Source organism: Penicillium waksmanii (assembly GCF_028829765.1).
Source record: "Penicillium waksmanii strain IBT 27052 chromosome Unknown utg000005l:1.0-5232799.0:1.0-5237142.0, whole genome shotgun sequence".
In the NCBI taxonomy this organism is placed as follows: domain Eukaryota; kingdom Fungi; phylum Ascomycota; class Eurotiomycetes; order Eurotiales; family Aspergillaceae; genus Penicillium; species Penicillium waksmanii.
In genome coordinates, this window is record NW_026643252.1 from 2,384,475 (window position 1) to 2,402,142 (window position 17,668).

Here is a 17,668-nt window from a genome sequence, read left to right on the forward strand (position 1 = left end):
TACTCGCGACATTCAACTAGTAACTACCTCAGGCTGTTCTTGTTTAAGAGGTCTCCAGGGCTTATATATAGATAGAGGTACTTCCGCCCGCTGCTATCCTTCTAAATTAAAGTCAAATATCTCAATTAATATCCGAGAGAAAATTAATATCCGAGAGAAAAAGTTTATTGATTTATAAGAAGACTCGGAGAGGGAGAGAGAGAGTTTGGCTGACAAGGGGTAGCGGAGTAAATTATCGAGTGCATAGGGGCGCTGAAAACTTGAAGTTTCCAATTATCTATTGCCCACGAATACTAGTATTTATCGCCGTTGAATAGCAAACTAGTAGTTATCTGAGATGAAATAGATTGCCCAATTTATTCCATCCCAGGTAGCTACTAGTTGGAAACTTTTTGCGGCGCCACTGTATCGCTCTATAGCCAGTCATCTTATCCCAGCCTAGTATGACCGCCTCGGTTCGATGTAACGAACGAGGCTCTATTATCATAGGCATCCACTTCCTACACCTGTAGTGGGAGAGACGGAAGAATGAGATTGAAGATGAAGATGGATCTATGCGATGGAGGAGGGAATCCTCACGCTATATCTATCTATCTAATGACAAACGACGTGCAATGGGTGCAATCGTCAACAGAAAGCAATGGAAGCAAATGCAATGCAAGGATACCCTAGTCGTGCATGCATAAAGTGTAAGCTGTATCCTGATCTCTGTGACTATCTGATCATCCTCACACTCAAGCAAACTTCACAGGAATCTTTGCATGAACCAAACTCGCTCTGCAAATCTTCGAAGCCCGTCTTCACTCAAAGTGAAGTGCGCTTCCGGACCTTGGTTGTGACGGGTCACCTTTCGGAAATCAAGGTCAAGATTCGGGGTCACAGAAGTAGGAACTGTCTCGTTGCAATTGTGAGAGACTTGTATAGTTGCAGTTCAAGAGGATATGGGGAATAGCGAGTGTGTTGTTCGGCCGTAGTTGGGGTTTAACATAAGTTCCCAACGGTTGATCTGGATTTAAGGAACATCACGGTCAATCGCAATTGTTATCACTACTTGGAAAGGATACACCTTTCCAGAAACTCTGGTTGCTTCGAGAAGCAAGAACTGTCAGACTCAAGAAGAAAAGACCCGAGCTGATTAAAGTCTTGGCCAGGGGTGTCACAAGCGTCGGTGAGGGGAGAAAGGGGCTTGTTTAGAGTGTTCATGAATCATGGTGCTAGCGGATGAAAAGTTGAGAACTGATACAGGAAGTAGAAATGTAGTAGTTACTGTTTACAGCTGGAGGTTGAATAGGAAGGTACGGGCTGGGAAGGCACGATGATCTGTATACTCCGTACCTTGGCGGTCCACGTGATTTAGCGTTCCGTTCCAGGTCCACCGCCTCCCAAATTGCCGGGTCTCTCCGCCTCGAAAAAATAATTCTGGAGCAGTCGTTGGCCGTACGCAGTCGCTGTCCCCTCGTTGTCAGTGCTCTCTTTTGGTGAATTTTCACAGAAGAGAACTGAGGTCTGGGACCTCTTTGCTGCCAAAATGGAGCAGCAGTCTAACAGGTCTCATCGACCTGTAAAGGAGAAGAAGAAATTCGAAGGTATGCTCACAGCAAACTTGCGCTATCTGAATTTGCGGCCAAACCTCGATGGAGGAGGAGGAACTTCTTGCTAACTTGATATTTCTACTCTATAGGGTCAAACCCGAAGGCCTTCACATTCTCCAAAACCGGAAAACTCAACCGTCAACAAGCGCGGTCCCACGATGTACGTCCCAATTCATTCGACAAAGCTGTTATACTGTTGCTAACCTGGTTTGCTGCGTTAGGTCAAGGAAAAGCGTCTCCATGTGCCCCAAGTGGATCGCATGCCCGAGGAGGCTCCTCCGACGGTAGTTGCGCTTGTTGGACCCTCTGGTGTAAGTTCCTAGCTGGTGTATCCATTTGAATATCGTTTCAGCACTGACAATAATTTCCTCTCAGGTCGGAAAAACCACTCTGCTCAAGTCTTTGATTAAGCGCTATACGAAGCAAACCCTGAGCTCACCCCAAGGACCCTTGACCGTTGTCACGTCGAAGAAAAAGCGCCTCACATTCATCGAATGCCCCTCCGACTCTCTAGCCGCCATGATCGATGTGGCCAAGGTCGCGGATATCATCCTCTTGATGATCGACGGAAACTACGGTTTCGAGATGGAGACAATGGAATTCTTGAACGCCTTATCTACCAGCGGTATGCCTGGTAACGTATTTGGTATTCTCACCCATCTCGATCTCTTCAAAAAACAGAGTACCCTGCGCATAGCCAAGAAGCGCCTTAAGCACCGTTTCTGGAGCGAACTTTACCAGGGTGCCAAGCTTTTCTACCTCTCCGGTGTTATCAATGGCCGCTATCCCGATCGTGAAGTCCACAATTTATCTCGATTCCTGTCCATCATGAAGAACCCCCGTCCGCTCATCTGGCGCAATTCGCATCCGTATGCGCTCGCCGATCGCTTCCTCGATATCACTCCTCCCACCAACATCGAAGCCAACCCCAAGTGTGACCGCACCGTCGCGCTCTACGGCTATCTTCGAGGTACCAATTTCCCCGCCAATGGTGCTAGAGTGCATGTTCCCGGTGTCGGCGACTTGACAGTTTCTGGAATTGAGGGTCTTCCTGATCCTTGCCCTACCCCGCATATGGACCAGCAAATAGCAAAGGCATCTGGAAAGTCTTCTCGACGCAGACTTGGAGACAAACAAAAACTACTGTTTGCTCCCATGTCCGATGTTGGCGGTGTCTTGGTTGACAAGGATGCCGTGTATATTGATATCAAGACACAAACCTTTAATCGGGACTCGGAAGACGAAGAAGAATCCGATAGTGAGGACCGTCGTGGGCTTGGTGAGCAGCTTGTTGTTGGTCTACAGGGTGAACGGAAACTGCTTGGTGAAGCCGATCAGGGTGTGCGCCTCTTCCGTGGTGGTGATGCGATCTCCCGAGCGGATGAAGATGACGAGAGTGGTCGGAAGCACAGAAGACACGCCCGTATTGCTGATATCGAGCAAGACGGCGCTGCAGCATCCGACGAGGAGTTCAGCGGCGAGGATGACGAGGAAGATGACGAGGAAGAGAACTTCAGCGGTGATGAAGATGATGACGAAGTCGACGTCTCCGCGCCGGCTGATTTCGAGAAGAAGTTCAAACAGCGCCAGAACGGCAAGAATGATGGTGATGATGAAGACATTGCGTTCGCCGATAGTGACTCTGACCTGGGTTCCATCTCTTCCGTCGAGGACCAAGAGCTTGAGAGTGGTGGTGAAGAGGACGATGAGGACGAGGAGGAGGATGACGAGGATGAGGACGAGGATGAGGATGAGGATGAAGAGGGGAATGCACGATGGAAGGAGAACATGGTGGCCAACGCAAAAGCTCTTCACGGCAAGCGACCTGCATTCCGTGTCGCCGATCTCTCGCGCATGATGTATGACGAGTCTATCAGTCCTGCTGATGTTGTGCAAATATGGCGTGGAGAGGACGATGATGGGGAAGAGAGCGACGAGGAAGCCGAAAAGGAAGAAACCGACGACTTCTTCAAGAAGACAAACAACGAGAAGAAGGACGAGTCTGACTACCGTGCCGTGCCCGAATACGACTATGACGAGTTGGAGCGGAAATGGCGCGACGAGGAATTGATCGAATCTCTTAAACAGCGCTTTGTCACCGGCAAGCTCTCTGCTGGTGGCCTCGACGATCTCGACGAAGTTGACTCGGATGACTTCGACGACGATGAAGATGACGAGGGCGACGGGGCATTCGAGGATCTGGAGACGGGTGAAACCTTCGATGGCTTCAAGGAGGATGGCGAGGAGGATGAGGAAAATGAAGTTGAAGAGGCTGAGCCTGAAGAACCTATGGATCTGGAGGCTGAGCGTGAACGCAATGCTCAGAAAAAGGAGGAATTGAAACTTCGCTTCGAAGAAGAGGACCGTGAAGGTTTTGCCAATGCTAAAGAAGGCGAGCGAGATGGTGGGGATGGCGAGTTTGGTGAGGACGATTGGTATGATTTGCAGAAGGCAAAGATGCAAAAGCAGCTTGATATCAACCGTGCTGAGTTTGATACCCTCGACCCGTCCTCTCGAGCTCGTGCTGAAGGTTACAAGGCCGGTACCTACGCACGAATTGTCCTTGAGAACGTCCCTTACGAGTTTGCGTCCAAGTTCAGCCCTCGTTACCCCGTCATTGTCGGAGGTCTCGCTCCTACCGAGGACCGTTTCGGATATGTTCAGATCCGTATCAAGCGTCACCGCTGGCACAAGAAGATTCTCAAGAGCAACGATCCCTTGATATTCTCACTGGGTTGGCGTCGTTTCCAGTCCTTGCCAATCTACAGTACTTCTGACAGTCGGACTCGAAACCGTATGCTCAAGTATACTCCCGAGCACATGCACTGCTTCGGTGTCTTCTACGGTCCTCTCGTGGCTCCGAACACTGGTTTCTGCTGTGTTCAATCATTCTCCAACAAGAACCCTGGCTTCCGTATTGCTGCGACCGGCGTGGTTCTGAGCGTGGACGAGCACACTGAGATTGTCAAGAAGCTCAAACTCACTGGTGCTCCTTACAAGATTTTCAAGAACACTGCCTTCATCAAGGACATGTTCAACTCTTCCTGGAGATTGCCAAATTTGAGGGTGCCTCCATCCGCACCGTTTCCGGTATCCGTGGTCAAATCAAGCGAGCCCTCAGCAAGCCCGAAGGCCATTTCCGTGCTACATTCGAGGACAAGATCCTTATGAGTGACCTTGTCTTCCTGCGCGCATGGTATCCCATCAAGCCCCATCGTTTCTACAACCCTGTGACGAATCTGCTTGATCAGGGTGACGGTAAAATGGATGACGGCGGCTGGCAAGGAATGCGTCTTACAGGTGAAGTCCGCCGTGATCAAGGCATCCCCACTCCCCTAAACAAGGACTCTGCCTACCACAAGATCGAGCGCCCTACTCGTCATTTCAACCCTCTGCGTGTGCCCAAGCAGCTGGCTGCCGAGTTGCCTTTCAAGTCGCAGATCACCAAGATGAAGGGTCGCAAGGATCAAACTTACATGCAAAAGCGCGCTGTTGTTCTTGGCGGCGAGGAGAAGAAGGCCCGCGATCTGATGCAGAAGCTTACCACCCTGCGCAACGAGAAGCAGGCGAAGCGGTCGGCCAAGCAGGAAGAACGCCGCAAGGTCTACCGTGCAAAGGTGGCCGACAGCCTGGAGAAGAAAGCGGCGCGCGAGAAGAGAGAGCGCGACGATTACTGGCGTCGCGAGGGCAAGAAGCGCAAGAATCCAGATGGCGAGTCTGGTGGTCGTGGAAAGCGACGCGGTTAATCACACTTGGGAATTTTGTACATGTCATTATGGACATAGATACATTTTTGTTTTGCATAGACGGTGTTTTGAGTCCCAAAAGCCAATGTATATCAATTTTTGTCAAAATTCCCCTCCTGAGTCTCAGACAACCGTTCTAGTAGTTGTAGAACCAACCACATTTGATGCCTTGGCCTGGAATTTTTGATTGCCTAGATATTACACTTCCTAATCTCTTGTGTAGCATGTCCGGCATATGACCTACGCCATGTCGCTAGCGATTGCCGACCATGATGAACTAGTTCCAGGCGTGTGATGGTTTGTTTCGGCTTGTTTCAACGGTCGTTGATAGCCTCACACTAGCACACTATAGTGCTAGCATGCCTTGGCTCTCTTCTGCCGAGTGAACGCCGCAGCACCATCGTTCTCCCCACCTCCATCAAGATGAAACACCCTTTCGCACTTGGTGCCACCGGAGAAGTACCCCTGATGGAGATAGCGCCAAAAGTCACTACCAACATGGACCTTCTTTGATTTCCAGGACGCCGGCAGACGTCAGCAGCGCACTTTAGCCTCTACCCAGCAGGAAAAATCAATTTAATATCCAAGGGATATGGAGATTATGAACCGACCGATAGGCTTGGATTCATTGGAGGCGAAGTTTCTCCGGATTAGCGCCAACAGTGGAGTATGCTGGCATAGTAACTGACTATCGGTCCAGCTCTGATGGAGCCCAGACTATCAAGCAGTGTCCAAGCTTCGCTTCGCTCGGCTTGATTGTGTGTATAAGAATGGTTCGATCTCTTTTTTTGCCCTGGTTCCTAAGTTCTTGGTAACTCCTTTCCCTTCTTCTCATACATTCTTTAGTTTATTCATTCTTTTCGTTGTTCCATTCTTTCAAAATGCGCAGCGCGCTTTTACTTTCATTCCTTCCCCTGGTCTTGGGATGCAATAACCCTGCCAGCCATGCTTGTGCTTCCGCATACACTGCATCCAGCTCCGCGGCTGCTGCTTTCTGTGCTACTTTCACTGCTAGCAAGGTGACTGCTACTACTGGTCTGCCCAGCTTTGCTTCGGCTTGTGACTTCAAGACCGGACACTTGTCGAGTGCATGCAGTTGTCTTGACACGGCCTGGGCTACGGCTGGTGCCGGGTCCGGTTCCACTGAGGGGGTAAGAGAATATCGATATTGATAATGTACAATTTGTGTCTAGTCTAATGATTGATTTTCTGTATAGTCTAGCGCTGAGCCAACTACTGCCCCGGCGGCGGTCACCAGCACTGTCGCTGCCCCCTCCGTATCGACTAACACACCTGTCGAGACCAAGACGACTTTGGTAAAGACAACCAAATTATCAACCCAATCTTCTTCAGTCGCTGTCCCAGGGACAACCCAAGCACCCACGACAGTTTCTAGCAATGTTGCCGCTGCCTCCGTTGCCTCGGATGCTTGCGTTGTTACTGAATACGCATCTATCTCTTCTGCTGTCAAGTCTTGCACCAACATCGTTCTTTCCAACATATCTGCGCCTCCTTCTAGCACCATCGACCTGCAGAGCCTCCAGACCGGTGCTACGGTCACCTTTGCTGGCACCACCGTAAGTGGTAAACTAAGCCGAACACCCTATAACGTGATCATTAACCTCTTCCTTCGTGGTGTATAGACTTTTGGTGATACTTTCGACTCTGATTTTGATCCTATTGTTATTTCCGGAACTGATATCACCATTACTGGTACCTCTGACCACGTCATTGAGGGCAACGGTGCCGCTTACTGGGATGGCGAGGGCTCCAACGGTGGACAAGACAAGTGAGTAATAATCTGTGAGCGATTGTAAGTACCAGATCTAACATACTACTCCAGGCCGAACCACTTCATTGTAGTGAAACATGTCTATAACTCCGAAATCACAGCCCTCAACATCAAGAACTGGCCTGTCCACTGCTTCTACATCAATGGTGTCCAGCACCTCACCGTTTCTGGGTTGACTCTGGACAACTCTGCTGGCGATGAGCCTAATAGCGCCAGCGGTGACGACGCAGCTGCTCACAACAGTGATGGTTTTGACATCTCTGCCAGTGACTATGTCACTTTGGAGAACATCTCCGTTTATAACCAGGATGACTGCGTTGCTGTCACTAGTGGAACCGAGATTACCGTTGACAACATCTACTGCTCTGGTGGTCACGGTCTAAGCATCGGGTCTATTGGTGGTAAGAGCAACAACACCGTGGATGGTGTGACCTTTAAGAACTCCCAGGTCGTGGATAGCTCGAATGGATGCCGCATCAAGTCCAACTCTGAGACTACTGGCAGTGTGAGTTTAAGTCCCGTTCTTGATACATGCTGTTTTGCAAAAAGAGAGAGAAGAAGAAGAAGAAGAAACTTGCTAATCAATGTTATCAACTAAACAGGTTAGCAACATCATTTACCAGAACATCACGGTCTCCGGAATCACCGACTATGGTATCGACATCCAGCAGGATTATCTCAATGGCGGTCCTACCGGTGAACCTACTAACGGTGTGACTATCTCTGGAGTCACTTTCACCGATGTCACCGGTACAGCCACCGATGATGCCAAGGACTATTATATTCTCTGTGGCTCAGATAGCTGTTCGGACTTTTCTTTCTCTGGTGTTTCTATCACTGGAGGAGGTGAAACCAGTAGCTGCAACTATCCTTCCAGCGGCTGTCCGTAAAAGCCCTCCCTGGGCTGGATTTTGGAGGAGCCCTGGAGACTAATCTTAGATTATAGGTACTACGTAGTACCTAACTATTGAATATCAAGAGGTTCCAGTTTCTTTAAATTCTTCCCTTGGGCAGGCTTCAAGTTCCTGCTACAAGTACTAGTAGTTAGTACTGGCAAGATTTGAATACTACTAGTATTCCTCTTCCACCGGGTACACTACGCCCACGCTATAGTATTATTGCTGGAACAAACAAAACCAAGCACCCAATTCTAGTACTTATTAGTATTCCTAAGGTTGTCTCAACCTCCCTGTATACCATACTATCAATTATATCATATTCTCTTATACTCTATACTCTATAGTCATCCGCATTAGTGACCCGCCACACGTGACCACGCGTCGACGCCGAAAGAGGGCCCGTTCGAGACGACGCATTTGACTTCCCTCAGGAAACCTTGGATCTTCCAGTACATCGTCAGGTTAGGTCTCCTGCTCCTGCACCTGGCTAGCATTTCTGAAGAGTTTATCTCCATTTCATCGGGTTCATCGGACTGGATTTCCCTTGGAGGGCTCACCGGCCGCTTTCCCGCTCGTGCTCAACCTTGCGCGTGCTGGTCGGTCGCCACTGCATCGGGCAGATGCTCCTGGCACCCACCGCGGCGTCTCTGCATTCTCCCCTCCGTCCTTGCGGACATTCAGATCCTGACCGTTAATCTAGCGCATCCTCGTTTGCTTGACCTCGGACATTTCCGGTGCGTCTCGACGAGCGACAAAGCGCGAGAAGACCCTCTTGCATGTTTAGATCATCTGCGCGGCCGCGTCATTTCACAATTGACGCCTGGTCGCGTGCTGTGTGCACCTTGGGTTTCCCCTGCATTTGACCGAAACTCCCCGCAAAGTCCCCTTTGCTTGACCATGAATGATATCTACAATGGGCCCTCCAGTCGCAGGGTTCCCTATGCGGAGGCCAGTGCGGATACCCTAGCCAACACCGCCGCATCACTTGCGACAGATTCGAGCCGCGCGGGACAAGTCCAGGTTCCACGTTCACCCCAACCTCTTTCCCTGCAAGTGAATGAACTTGAGGCCGGGGTTTACAGTCAGAGTGATTCTAACGTCAGCTATGTCGAATCGTCCGACCGTGGTAGTGAGACGTCCGACGGCCAGCGACCAGAACTACACTCTGCGAGTACCTTCACAGACTCCGCCCCCAGCCAACCATCCTCTTCACTAAACGAATCCAATCGGTCCATGGACCTCGATAATCCCTACTACATGAATGGCGATATTGCGATGGCGAATACAAATGAAGAAATATCAACCTCGGAAGCATTGCCCAGTTTGAAGAAGACCAATGGAAATGGTTTAATAAACGGCACCAACGGCGCAGTGAAATTGGAAAAACAGAGCAATGGCTCTCTGTCACCTCTGCGATCGTCAAATATTTCCAACCTTCGTTCGAGTGCCGGTACGCGATATACACCGGGCCACAAACGAACAGTTACTGGAGAAGTTAAACCTATCTCCACGTTGGCTGCACCTGTTAGCTCGGACGTCAATGGAGCACGTCGTCGGTCAAAAAGCACGGGCTCACCAGCCCACGGAAGCAGAATTGATCAAGTAAGGACTCTCTTTGAATGCTCACTCCTGAGTGTTATTGACGTAAAAAAAGCTGTCCGTTCATATCCGCACACGACTATCATATGCAGCTGCAAAAATAGAAAAGTCACGACAGTCACCATCTAACACGGAACTAGCGCTGCGTGGACTCGAAAGTCTATCTACTTCGAATATTCCCTCGAGCGCGTCAGACTTGACCCCTGCACTAAACTCGCAATCTAGTCAACGTCCATCATCAACCGACGCACCGTCGAATCATCATTCTCACCATAGATCGCGTTCAGCAGTCTCCTCCCCGGCAAACTCCTTCAGATCCCTAAACTGGCGCCTCCCGTTGATATCGTTCCATCAAGTGGAGAGACCCGACGGCGGCGACCAAATCCCAACTGGGCCGCTCAACCATTCGATCGCAGCCCATACGCCCGGCACCGACGCCATCACTCATATCAAGATCCCTCCTTCGCCAGGCCATTTAATGGGTCGCCAAGAGTTATAGGGCCGGGAACACCGTCCATCCCGCCAACTAGTCGGGCGCCGACATCATCTCAGAACGGGTATTACGGATCACGAACTCAATCAGAGAATACTGCTATGGAACAAGACGCGATCGAAACGTTGCTTTTCATGCTCTAGCCCTGAGAACTCCGGGTACCGCTCTAGTCCTCGACCCTTGCAACCGCCTGCCACGCAACGAAGCTTGAATGCATCGCTGTATGCCAACAATGAGAAGCACAGAACAGAAGCAGGAACTCAACCCAGTCAAAGCCCACAAAGTGGCGAGTCCATCTACGGCCAAGATGCGAAATCGCAAAGCCTTGGATTGGGCTTAGAGGCTCACGCAGGGGATGAGATCGATCGTATTCTGGACCAGATGGACAGCGACAGCGAGGAAGACGCACGATACGCCTCACATCGCGTTGGAAAAAACCGACATATTAGAGGGCATCATGGCGGAAGAAAATGATCATTCAAACAAGAGGTGCGTCTTATTCGAACGAACACCAGGTTTGTAAAACATCGCATCGACATTTGGCAAATACTTGGAGCTTGTTTGCATTTGCATTAGTGAACCTTTGTGGGGGCTTTTGGTTCCCCATTCAATCATATTTCATGGTATTCGGGGGGCTTGGATCATAGCCATAAAAAGCCTTGGATTTGCTCCCAATAGCATTACGAATTAATACATTATTATTGCTGGTCCTGATGAACTTCTGTAAATTTTGCGCCTCTCTATTCACTGGTCCACAAAGAACCGACCTGGCTTTGTAGCTTTGTACGGCAAGAACTACTGGTATTTTCCAACTCTTCATTGTATTGACAGTAGAGTGGATTCCTTGACGACCGTCCAGACCTCATACTAGCAATCTATTCTGATTCCTTCAATTCTATAACTATTTCGTCGATATCGTTGCCTCCAATCGCAGGCAGAGAGTATTAATGCCAATGTTCGCCTCAGGCACCAGTCACGTGGACATGTTTCGTCGACCGCCAACGGCGTTGATGAAGATGTCAACCATCAAAGAGATATCACAGCAAGGGCAGTCGGAGCATTTCATATGTTTGAGGCTTATCGAATCATCTCATATTAGACGGTCGTGAACTTGAAGGGATTGAGGCTCCCACCGAATGGGCATTTTGCGGTGATCTTCACCGGCAAAAGTCCCTTTGATCTGCGAGTATCAAGTACCCCCCGCATTTGATCGGTACATTAAGGACCTGTTGGTAAGTAAGCATTGATTATATGTTGTGTACCCATGGAGATTCCCTCACATGAGCTTCGAAGCTTTCGTGTCGGGCTTGTTTTACTTCCCCCCGCCATCGCCCGTTGCGACCACCCTATTTACCCTCTCTCCCCATTACTGCCCGCCTCTGCGGATTTGAATATGAAATTGTCTAACCTCGATCCTGAAATCCAGCTTCTACGCGAGGAGTCCTCAATCTCGCTTTCCGATAGAGACTTTGTGCTTCGCTTGTTACAACATCCAGAGCTTTTGCAGGGGTTCTCCAGCACAGAGACGGTTCATAGGCTCGCCAGCGCCTTGTCTTCGCAACAAAACGAAGAGGCCTCTGATTCTTTAGATGCGCAATCATCACAACGGTATGCTTATTCTATCTCGGTAGCTTCTGATCACTTTTTGCTCATCATTCTTCTAGGGACTCTCTTACACGCTTCCAGCTACCAGTCATCGGACCACGAGACTACGGGCCTCGTGAGACTGCTGCACCAATCCAGGATCCCCCATCGGCTCTCATAGAACACCGTTTCCAGGATCACAGCTCTTTAGACTCGAGCAGCCTGCTATTGGATTTGCTTGAACGTCTCGAAGGAGAAACACCCCTGACTATTGATCCGGGTACAGCCCACGGACGCACCACGCCGCCCAGTCCTTCAATTTACGACAACGATTTAGGTGAGACAGAAACTTTCTTTCGTGACTCTTCCAGCTCGAGTACCCAGGATTCCCGAGTGTTACTCCCTGATGTCAAGCTTCCTGGTCGCACCTTGAGCCAGTCTTACAGACAGGTTGTTGATGACTTTCCGGCGGATGAAGGCACAAATGATGGCGATACCTCTGCACAGCATTAGAAATTATACCCCGGAATCATCAAGACACTTTTACAGCTTGCGAAAACATCACACAGGCTAATTCATTGGGCGTCCAGGACAGTGACAGGGAAAAGCTTACGCATCGGCGATCAATCGGGAATTGCCCCAAATCGCCCAAGACACATCGTTCTTTCTCTTCTTTAATATCTTTAAGACGGTCCTCGACCAGTCAAGGCATTCAAAGAGGAGCCACGGGGAGGTTCAGAAGTCGCATTTCCCGAATTTTTAAGAAATTCGGATCTGGCACACCCTAGAACACGATAGCAACACCTCTCCAATCTGTCTGATCTAACGACTCGGACATACCAGCACATAAACATGGATTCACGTGCGTCAACTTTCTTAGACCCCTCATCTGCCATAACAGCGATCACCAGGCATAAAGCCGAGGCGATCAAGCTGGCACGAGAGCAGGGGACTGCTGTTAGGGAGATGTGTCGCCGTGCAAAGACCGAGGTGCCGCCTTACGAGTTCGAAGAATTGATTGGCAAGGGTGCTTATGGCCGAGTGTATAAGGGCCATGAAACACCGTCTGGCCGGTTGGTAGCAATCAAAGTCCTTGATATTGACTCTTTGGACTACAAGTCATTGCGTGACTTCCGAGATGAGTCAATCAAGGATTTTATTCATGAGACCAAGGTCATGAAGCAAGTCAAAGACTCAGGCGCTAAGAATATCAATGAGCTCATCGAAGCAATCTCCATTCATTCACAATTGTGGCTAGTCTGCGAGTACTGCCCCGGTGGTAGTGTGCGGACTTTGGTGAGCTCCCTTTCCACCTTTCCCGTGTAATGGCCGCCTTTATTGACCCTTTTAGATGCGAGCAACTGGTGATAAACTTGAAGAGAATTACATCATTCCCATTGCACGAGAGCTTGCTGTTGGATTACATGCCATTCACGAAGCCGGTATTATCCACCGTGATGTAAAAGGTAATTTGACATAATGTCCAATTATTGTTAAGATCCCCAACTGACAAATATCAGCTGCGAATATCCTCATCCACGAAGAAGGGCGATTGGAAATTTGTGACTTTGGTGTTGCAGGTGTCTTGCAATCGCATCAGGATAAACGCTCTACGTGGATTGGAACGCCACACTGGATGCCCCCCGAGATGTTCTCCATGAGGGGACCGGCGCACCATTATGGCAACGAGGTAAGCCAATCCCTCTATTTGCCGTGACCTATATTTGCTAATATCTTCTAGATTGATGTGTGGGCATATGGCTGCACTTTGATCGAATTTGCTACAGGCAATCCTCCCAACTCGGGACTCCGCGAGCGAATGCAAATCGGACGTCAACTCAATCGAAATGTCCCCAAGCTTGACAGCGACGAGTATAGTCAGGGATTAAAGGATCTTATTGCGTATGCACTTGACTCCAATCCAGCGACTCGTCCAACAATGGCCGACATCCTGGCACACCCCTACATTGCCGAAACAGAAGAGGAATACCCAACCCTCTCCGTCGCTGAGCTTGTTCGAAATTACTATCAATGGTCACAACGGGGCGGGCAGCGAGTGTCTCTATTTCACCCTGGGGGTGCAGCAGCGGCAGAGCTCCCAGGAACTGAAGAAACCGACGAGGATTGGAGTTTCAGCACGACAGATGGCTTTGAACGTAGATTCTCCGTCATTGATCTCGATCAGATCGCCGCTTCCCTTGCTGAGATGGAAGAAGCGATCAGCCCGACAACCCCAGCACCCGACAATGATTTCGGTGATGATTTTAACGAAGCCGACCTGGATCCTGAGGATAAAGCCAATTTCGACGAGCGAGTCCGCCGTGGTGCAGAAGCCATGGAAGGACTTTTTAACGAGGATATGCCAAGCTACAGGTATGAAACTAAGACGGATTTCGTTCCTATCCAACCCAACCCTCCGCCCTCCGATCTACCTCTCCGCACCAACACGGATCGATCATCGGTGACATCGACTTTCATTGATATTGATATTGGCTCCTTTGACTCCTCCCACTATGCGGCTGGTGCACCGTCCGCCCAGCCTTTCCAGCTTGCCGATGCGGACACCATTCGTGCAAATCGGTCTAGTATCCGCATTCCTCGTGGATCTAATGATTCTAGCTCCCAGTCTTCTAACAGCGATGCCGATGTAAATGAACCTCCTGATGAGGGGTTCAAACCGTCAGGCCCGCGACCTCCCACTATGGACTGGAAATTCCCTTCATTCTCCATGGCACAGCCCGAGGATGTTGAACCCGAGGCCGAGGCTGAGGCTGATACCGAAGCTGAGGGTGCAAAGGAGGAACCAGCCGATGAACCAATCCAAGAAGAAAGCTTTCAAGATGAGAAACGTGCTACCATGGAATGGACTTTTCCTGTCATGGGGTCTCAACCCGAGGCTATGCCTGCCATCGATGAACAGGTGAGCACTGATACTGATCGCCACGATACTGTGAGAGCACCTATACCTGGTTTGCAAAGACAACCTACACATTCACCCGCAATCTCTCGCCCGTCAACCTCGGCCTCCAACAACTCGAATATGTCCGACTCTGATTACGATCCATTCCGCTTTGACCGACCAACAACCCCCTTGGCTTCATCACAACCCAGTTCATTCGACGCGAAATTCCCAAGCTTAGTCGAGAACGCCTCTGATGATGATTCTACCAGGGCCCTTGATGACTCTGCCGGGGTCCTTGATGGGCCCGGGCCAGATGAAGAAGAAGAAGAGTCCCAAGAGGAGTCCCACCCAATGTGGCAGGAAGAAACAGATATCATATCTTTAGATGACTTGCCGCCGCCCACTGCCATCCCAGTGCATGACAGGCCTAGCGACACGCCCGCTGAGGTCTCTGAGCCAGGATCACCTATCATTGAGGAGCCCCTGCAGACCGCTCGTCGTCGAGATCATATGTCTTCATTTGCCGCGCCATTCGTGACTGATAGTGATCCCACTATCTCTTTTCCAACCCTGATTCCCCCAAGTGCCGACAGTTTGATGGAAAGTGCCGATGATGCTGCGGTCACGGCGGAGCTGGATCGTTTGCTAGGTGACTTCCTGGGTGCCCTTTCAGCGACAGGAGAGGCTCTTTCAAGGGCTGGTGCTGAGCCGAAAGCGGATGGTGTTGCTCACCACCCTGCCGAAGCAGTACCATAGTCTCAAGCTTGACAAGTCTTTATCTCGATATTTGTTTTGAATTTACTGGAGTTTAACGAAGAATTCCAAGTTCTTGATCTTCACAGAGAACTATAGTTTTGCATTGCCATCGCCTACATATCCGTTCATTGTACGCCCCTAGGAGTTACCATATTGATACTACTACACGACAGATTTATGGAATGAAAGGAGGTGATGCTCTTGTGAAAATTACCTCTTTCGATCAATGTGAAGTATGGTATTGAAGATATTCGGATTGCTTTAATTCTGGGTAGTCGGCGTAGTTACTAGGTATGTACTGTACTAGTAAGTGACTCCAGGCAAGTACGGCAGTCGAAGGCAGGCAACCCACAACCACAACTTCTCTCTTTTCTCCTCTCCTCTCCTCTTCTTGCCTCCCAGTGTCTTTCTATGTGCTTTTTCTTCTATTTTAGATGATAGCTTTTCGCTCATTTGCGTCATGCTGGGAGGGTTCTCTAGCAAGAATTCGCCAGCGGCCTTCGCCCCCCGGCTGGTTCCAACACGCAAGGAATGGAATGATGCGCTCACAGAGGTCAAAACCCTATATCTTCAGAAGCAGTATAAACAGTGTGCCACACGGGCCAGGTCTCTTCTCAAAACTCCAAGTCCACCGGTATGCTCCCGATCCTACTTGAGAGCAGGAGCAGATCCCCAGTTGACGAGCCATGCTACAGATCGAGCCTCTCCACCAAGTCTTCCTGAATTTCTACGCCGCTGTTTCTTACGAACTACTCGGACAATCAGCCCATCTTTATTCGAGCACGAAGATCTCTTTCTTGAATGCGGCGCTGGATTGTTTTGCTAACTGCGATGCGGTTTTACCGGAGCCAATGCCTCTACCGAAGCTCCCTGCCGTTGAGAAAACAACTCCCCCTCCAAGTCCGCCTGTATATTACCCTTCAACACCTCGGACACCTAGGCGCAGTCTACTTGCGTTTGATGGGGGGCTCTTCCAGTCACCGAGGCGTGATTCTCTCGTTCGGAGTATCACACGGCTGATTGACATCTCTCTTTGGGATTTTGAAGAAGACGACCCGTTCGTGTCAGATAACGAGAAAGGTCGCGAGAACCCATTTATGTTGTCCTTATCTCCGCTCGCAAGAAAGCCGGCGACAAAGGCCGAAAAGGATCGTCTCTTCCGAGTCATGCTCTCTTCGACCAGAACACCGGCAACCAAGATCAAAGAGCCGGCCAAGAATAATACCACTACCACCCTTATACCCTCTCCTCTGCGTGTCCGCAAAATTCCAGAGGAATTAGGACCTCGCCTGGCCAAACCAAGGTCTTTCGAAAATATTAGCAGCAGCGGCAGTTCCCCTAAGTCCCAGAGCAGAAGCTCGAACAGATCTCGCCCTCCGCCCTTACCTTTGAGGATCATCCCAGCCACAAAACTAAATATCGATACTCGGAAAGGCGATATAAAAAGTCCCCTCGCCAGAAACATGAAACCCCCTCTCTCAGGCGGGAACCACAATGTTCAAACTCCGCGAAAGACCACGGCGCCTGCGGAACCCACGGAGGAAATGACAGCAGCACGCGGGGCAAAAATCGTCCGACATAACCGCCGAATCGAGACTCTACGCTCACAGATAACAATAAACATAAATTCGATACAACAGCACGTCGATCACGTCCTAGATATTCAACGCACCCGTCGATCTCGCCAGATGCAGCGTTCCATATCATTCTGGAGCTTTGATCCCATCAAGTCTGGGAGCGACGACGACGACGAAGAGGAAGTTAGTGCGGGTAAAGATAGGGAACCGATTCTGGATGAATTCGGCAATTTCTTGGTGAAGGAGACGAAGGCGCAGCGAATTACTCGTCTGCGGTCGGAGGGATGGGAGACTGTTGGGTTGCGTTCGCCCCGGAGCACATGGAAGGGATCGCGGTATTATCAGGAATTTTGCGCTATGGTCATGAATGAGATGTATCTGGATCGGTGAGATGGGGATATGTTCTCGATGGATGATTCGAGGTTGGGATATTTGATTCATTGAAATTTTAAATTTCTTTTCCAAAAAAAATTGTCTTCTTTTTTCCGGTTTGATTTCCATCTGAATGCCCTTTTGTTCTTCTTTGTCTCTTTGTTCTTCTTCCTTTCCTTTTCGGAGAATTCTTTTGTGATCTGCGGATCTGCAGCGTACTGATGAGTTACACGAAGCTTATTTCAAGAATTATGAATGATTAATGGTGTGAATGAATTGTTCCGAGTAGCTAGTAGCTTATTCTGCTTTAGGGTAAACTTGAAACTGCCGACAAACGTAAAGGCAGAGCTATCAAC

General features: G+C 49.7%; 6 protein-coding genes across 6 annotated transcripts; all 6 read left to right on the forward strand.

Annotated features, from left to right (window-relative positions):
* Window positions 1-1,528: 1,528 nt before the first annotated feature.
* N7481_005790 (GTPase BMS1) lies at window positions 1,529-5,338 on the forward strand (the record flags this gene model as incomplete). Its single annotated transcript, XM_057265009.1, has 5 exons — window positions 1,529-1,586; window positions 1,682-1,752; window positions 1,814-1,903; window positions 1,968-4,578; window positions 4,620-5,338. The coding sequence occupies 5 exons, from the start codon at window positions 1,529-1,531 to the stop codon at window positions 5,336-5,338; spliced, it is 3,549 nt and encodes a 1,182-aa protein (XP_057122729.1).
* Window positions 5,339-6,219: 881 nt separating this feature from the next.
* On the forward strand, window positions 6,220-8,020 carry N7481_005791 (glycoside hydrolase family 28 protein; the record flags this gene model as incomplete). The annotated part of the gene is made up of 5 exons (XM_057265010.1): window positions 6,220-6,489; window positions 6,556-6,915; window positions 6,982-7,127; window positions 7,182-7,635; window positions 7,733-8,020. The coding sequence occupies 5 exons, from the start codon at window positions 6,220-6,222 to the stop codon at window positions 8,018-8,020; spliced, it is 1,518 nt and encodes a 505-aa protein (XP_057122730.1).
* A 906-nt stretch (window positions 8,021-8,926) lies between these two features.
* On the forward strand, window positions 8,927-10,264 carry N7481_005792 (uncharacterized protein; the record flags this gene model as incomplete). The annotated part of the gene is made up of 2 exons (XM_057265011.1): window positions 8,927-9,685; window positions 9,905-10,264. The coding sequence occupies 2 exons, from the start codon at window positions 8,927-8,929 to the stop codon at window positions 10,262-10,264; spliced, it is 1,119 nt and encodes a 372-aa protein (XP_057122731.1).
* A 1,121-nt stretch (window positions 10,265-11,385) lies between these two features.
* Window positions 11,386-12,218, forward strand: N7481_005793 (uncharacterized protein; the record flags this gene model as incomplete). The annotated part of the gene is made up of 2 exons (XM_057265012.1): window positions 11,386-11,729; window positions 11,786-12,218. The coding sequence occupies 2 exons, from the start codon at window positions 11,386-11,388 to the stop codon at window positions 12,216-12,218; spliced, it is 777 nt and encodes a 258-aa protein (XP_057122732.1).
* Window positions 12,219-12,557: 339 nt separating this feature from the next.
* N7481_005794 (putative serine/threonine protein kinase) lies at window positions 12,558-15,363 on the forward strand (the record flags this gene model as incomplete). Its single annotated transcript, XM_057265013.1, has 4 exons — window positions 12,558-13,001; window positions 13,057-13,171; window positions 13,226-13,395; window positions 13,447-15,363. 4 exons carry the CDS (start codon window positions 12,558-12,560, stop codon window positions 15,361-15,363), a joined length of 2,646 nt encoding a protein of 881 aa, XP_057122733.1.
* A 686-nt stretch (window positions 15,364-16,049) lies between these two features.
* Window positions 16,050-17,330, forward strand: N7481_005795 (uncharacterized protein; the record flags this gene model as incomplete). The annotated part of the gene is made up of 1 exon (XM_057265014.1): window positions 16,050-17,330. One exon carries the CDS (start codon window positions 16,050-16,052, stop codon window positions 17,328-17,330), a length of 1,281 nt encoding a protein of 426 aa, XP_057122734.1.
* Between the last annotated feature and the right edge of the window lie 338 nt (window positions 17,331-17,668).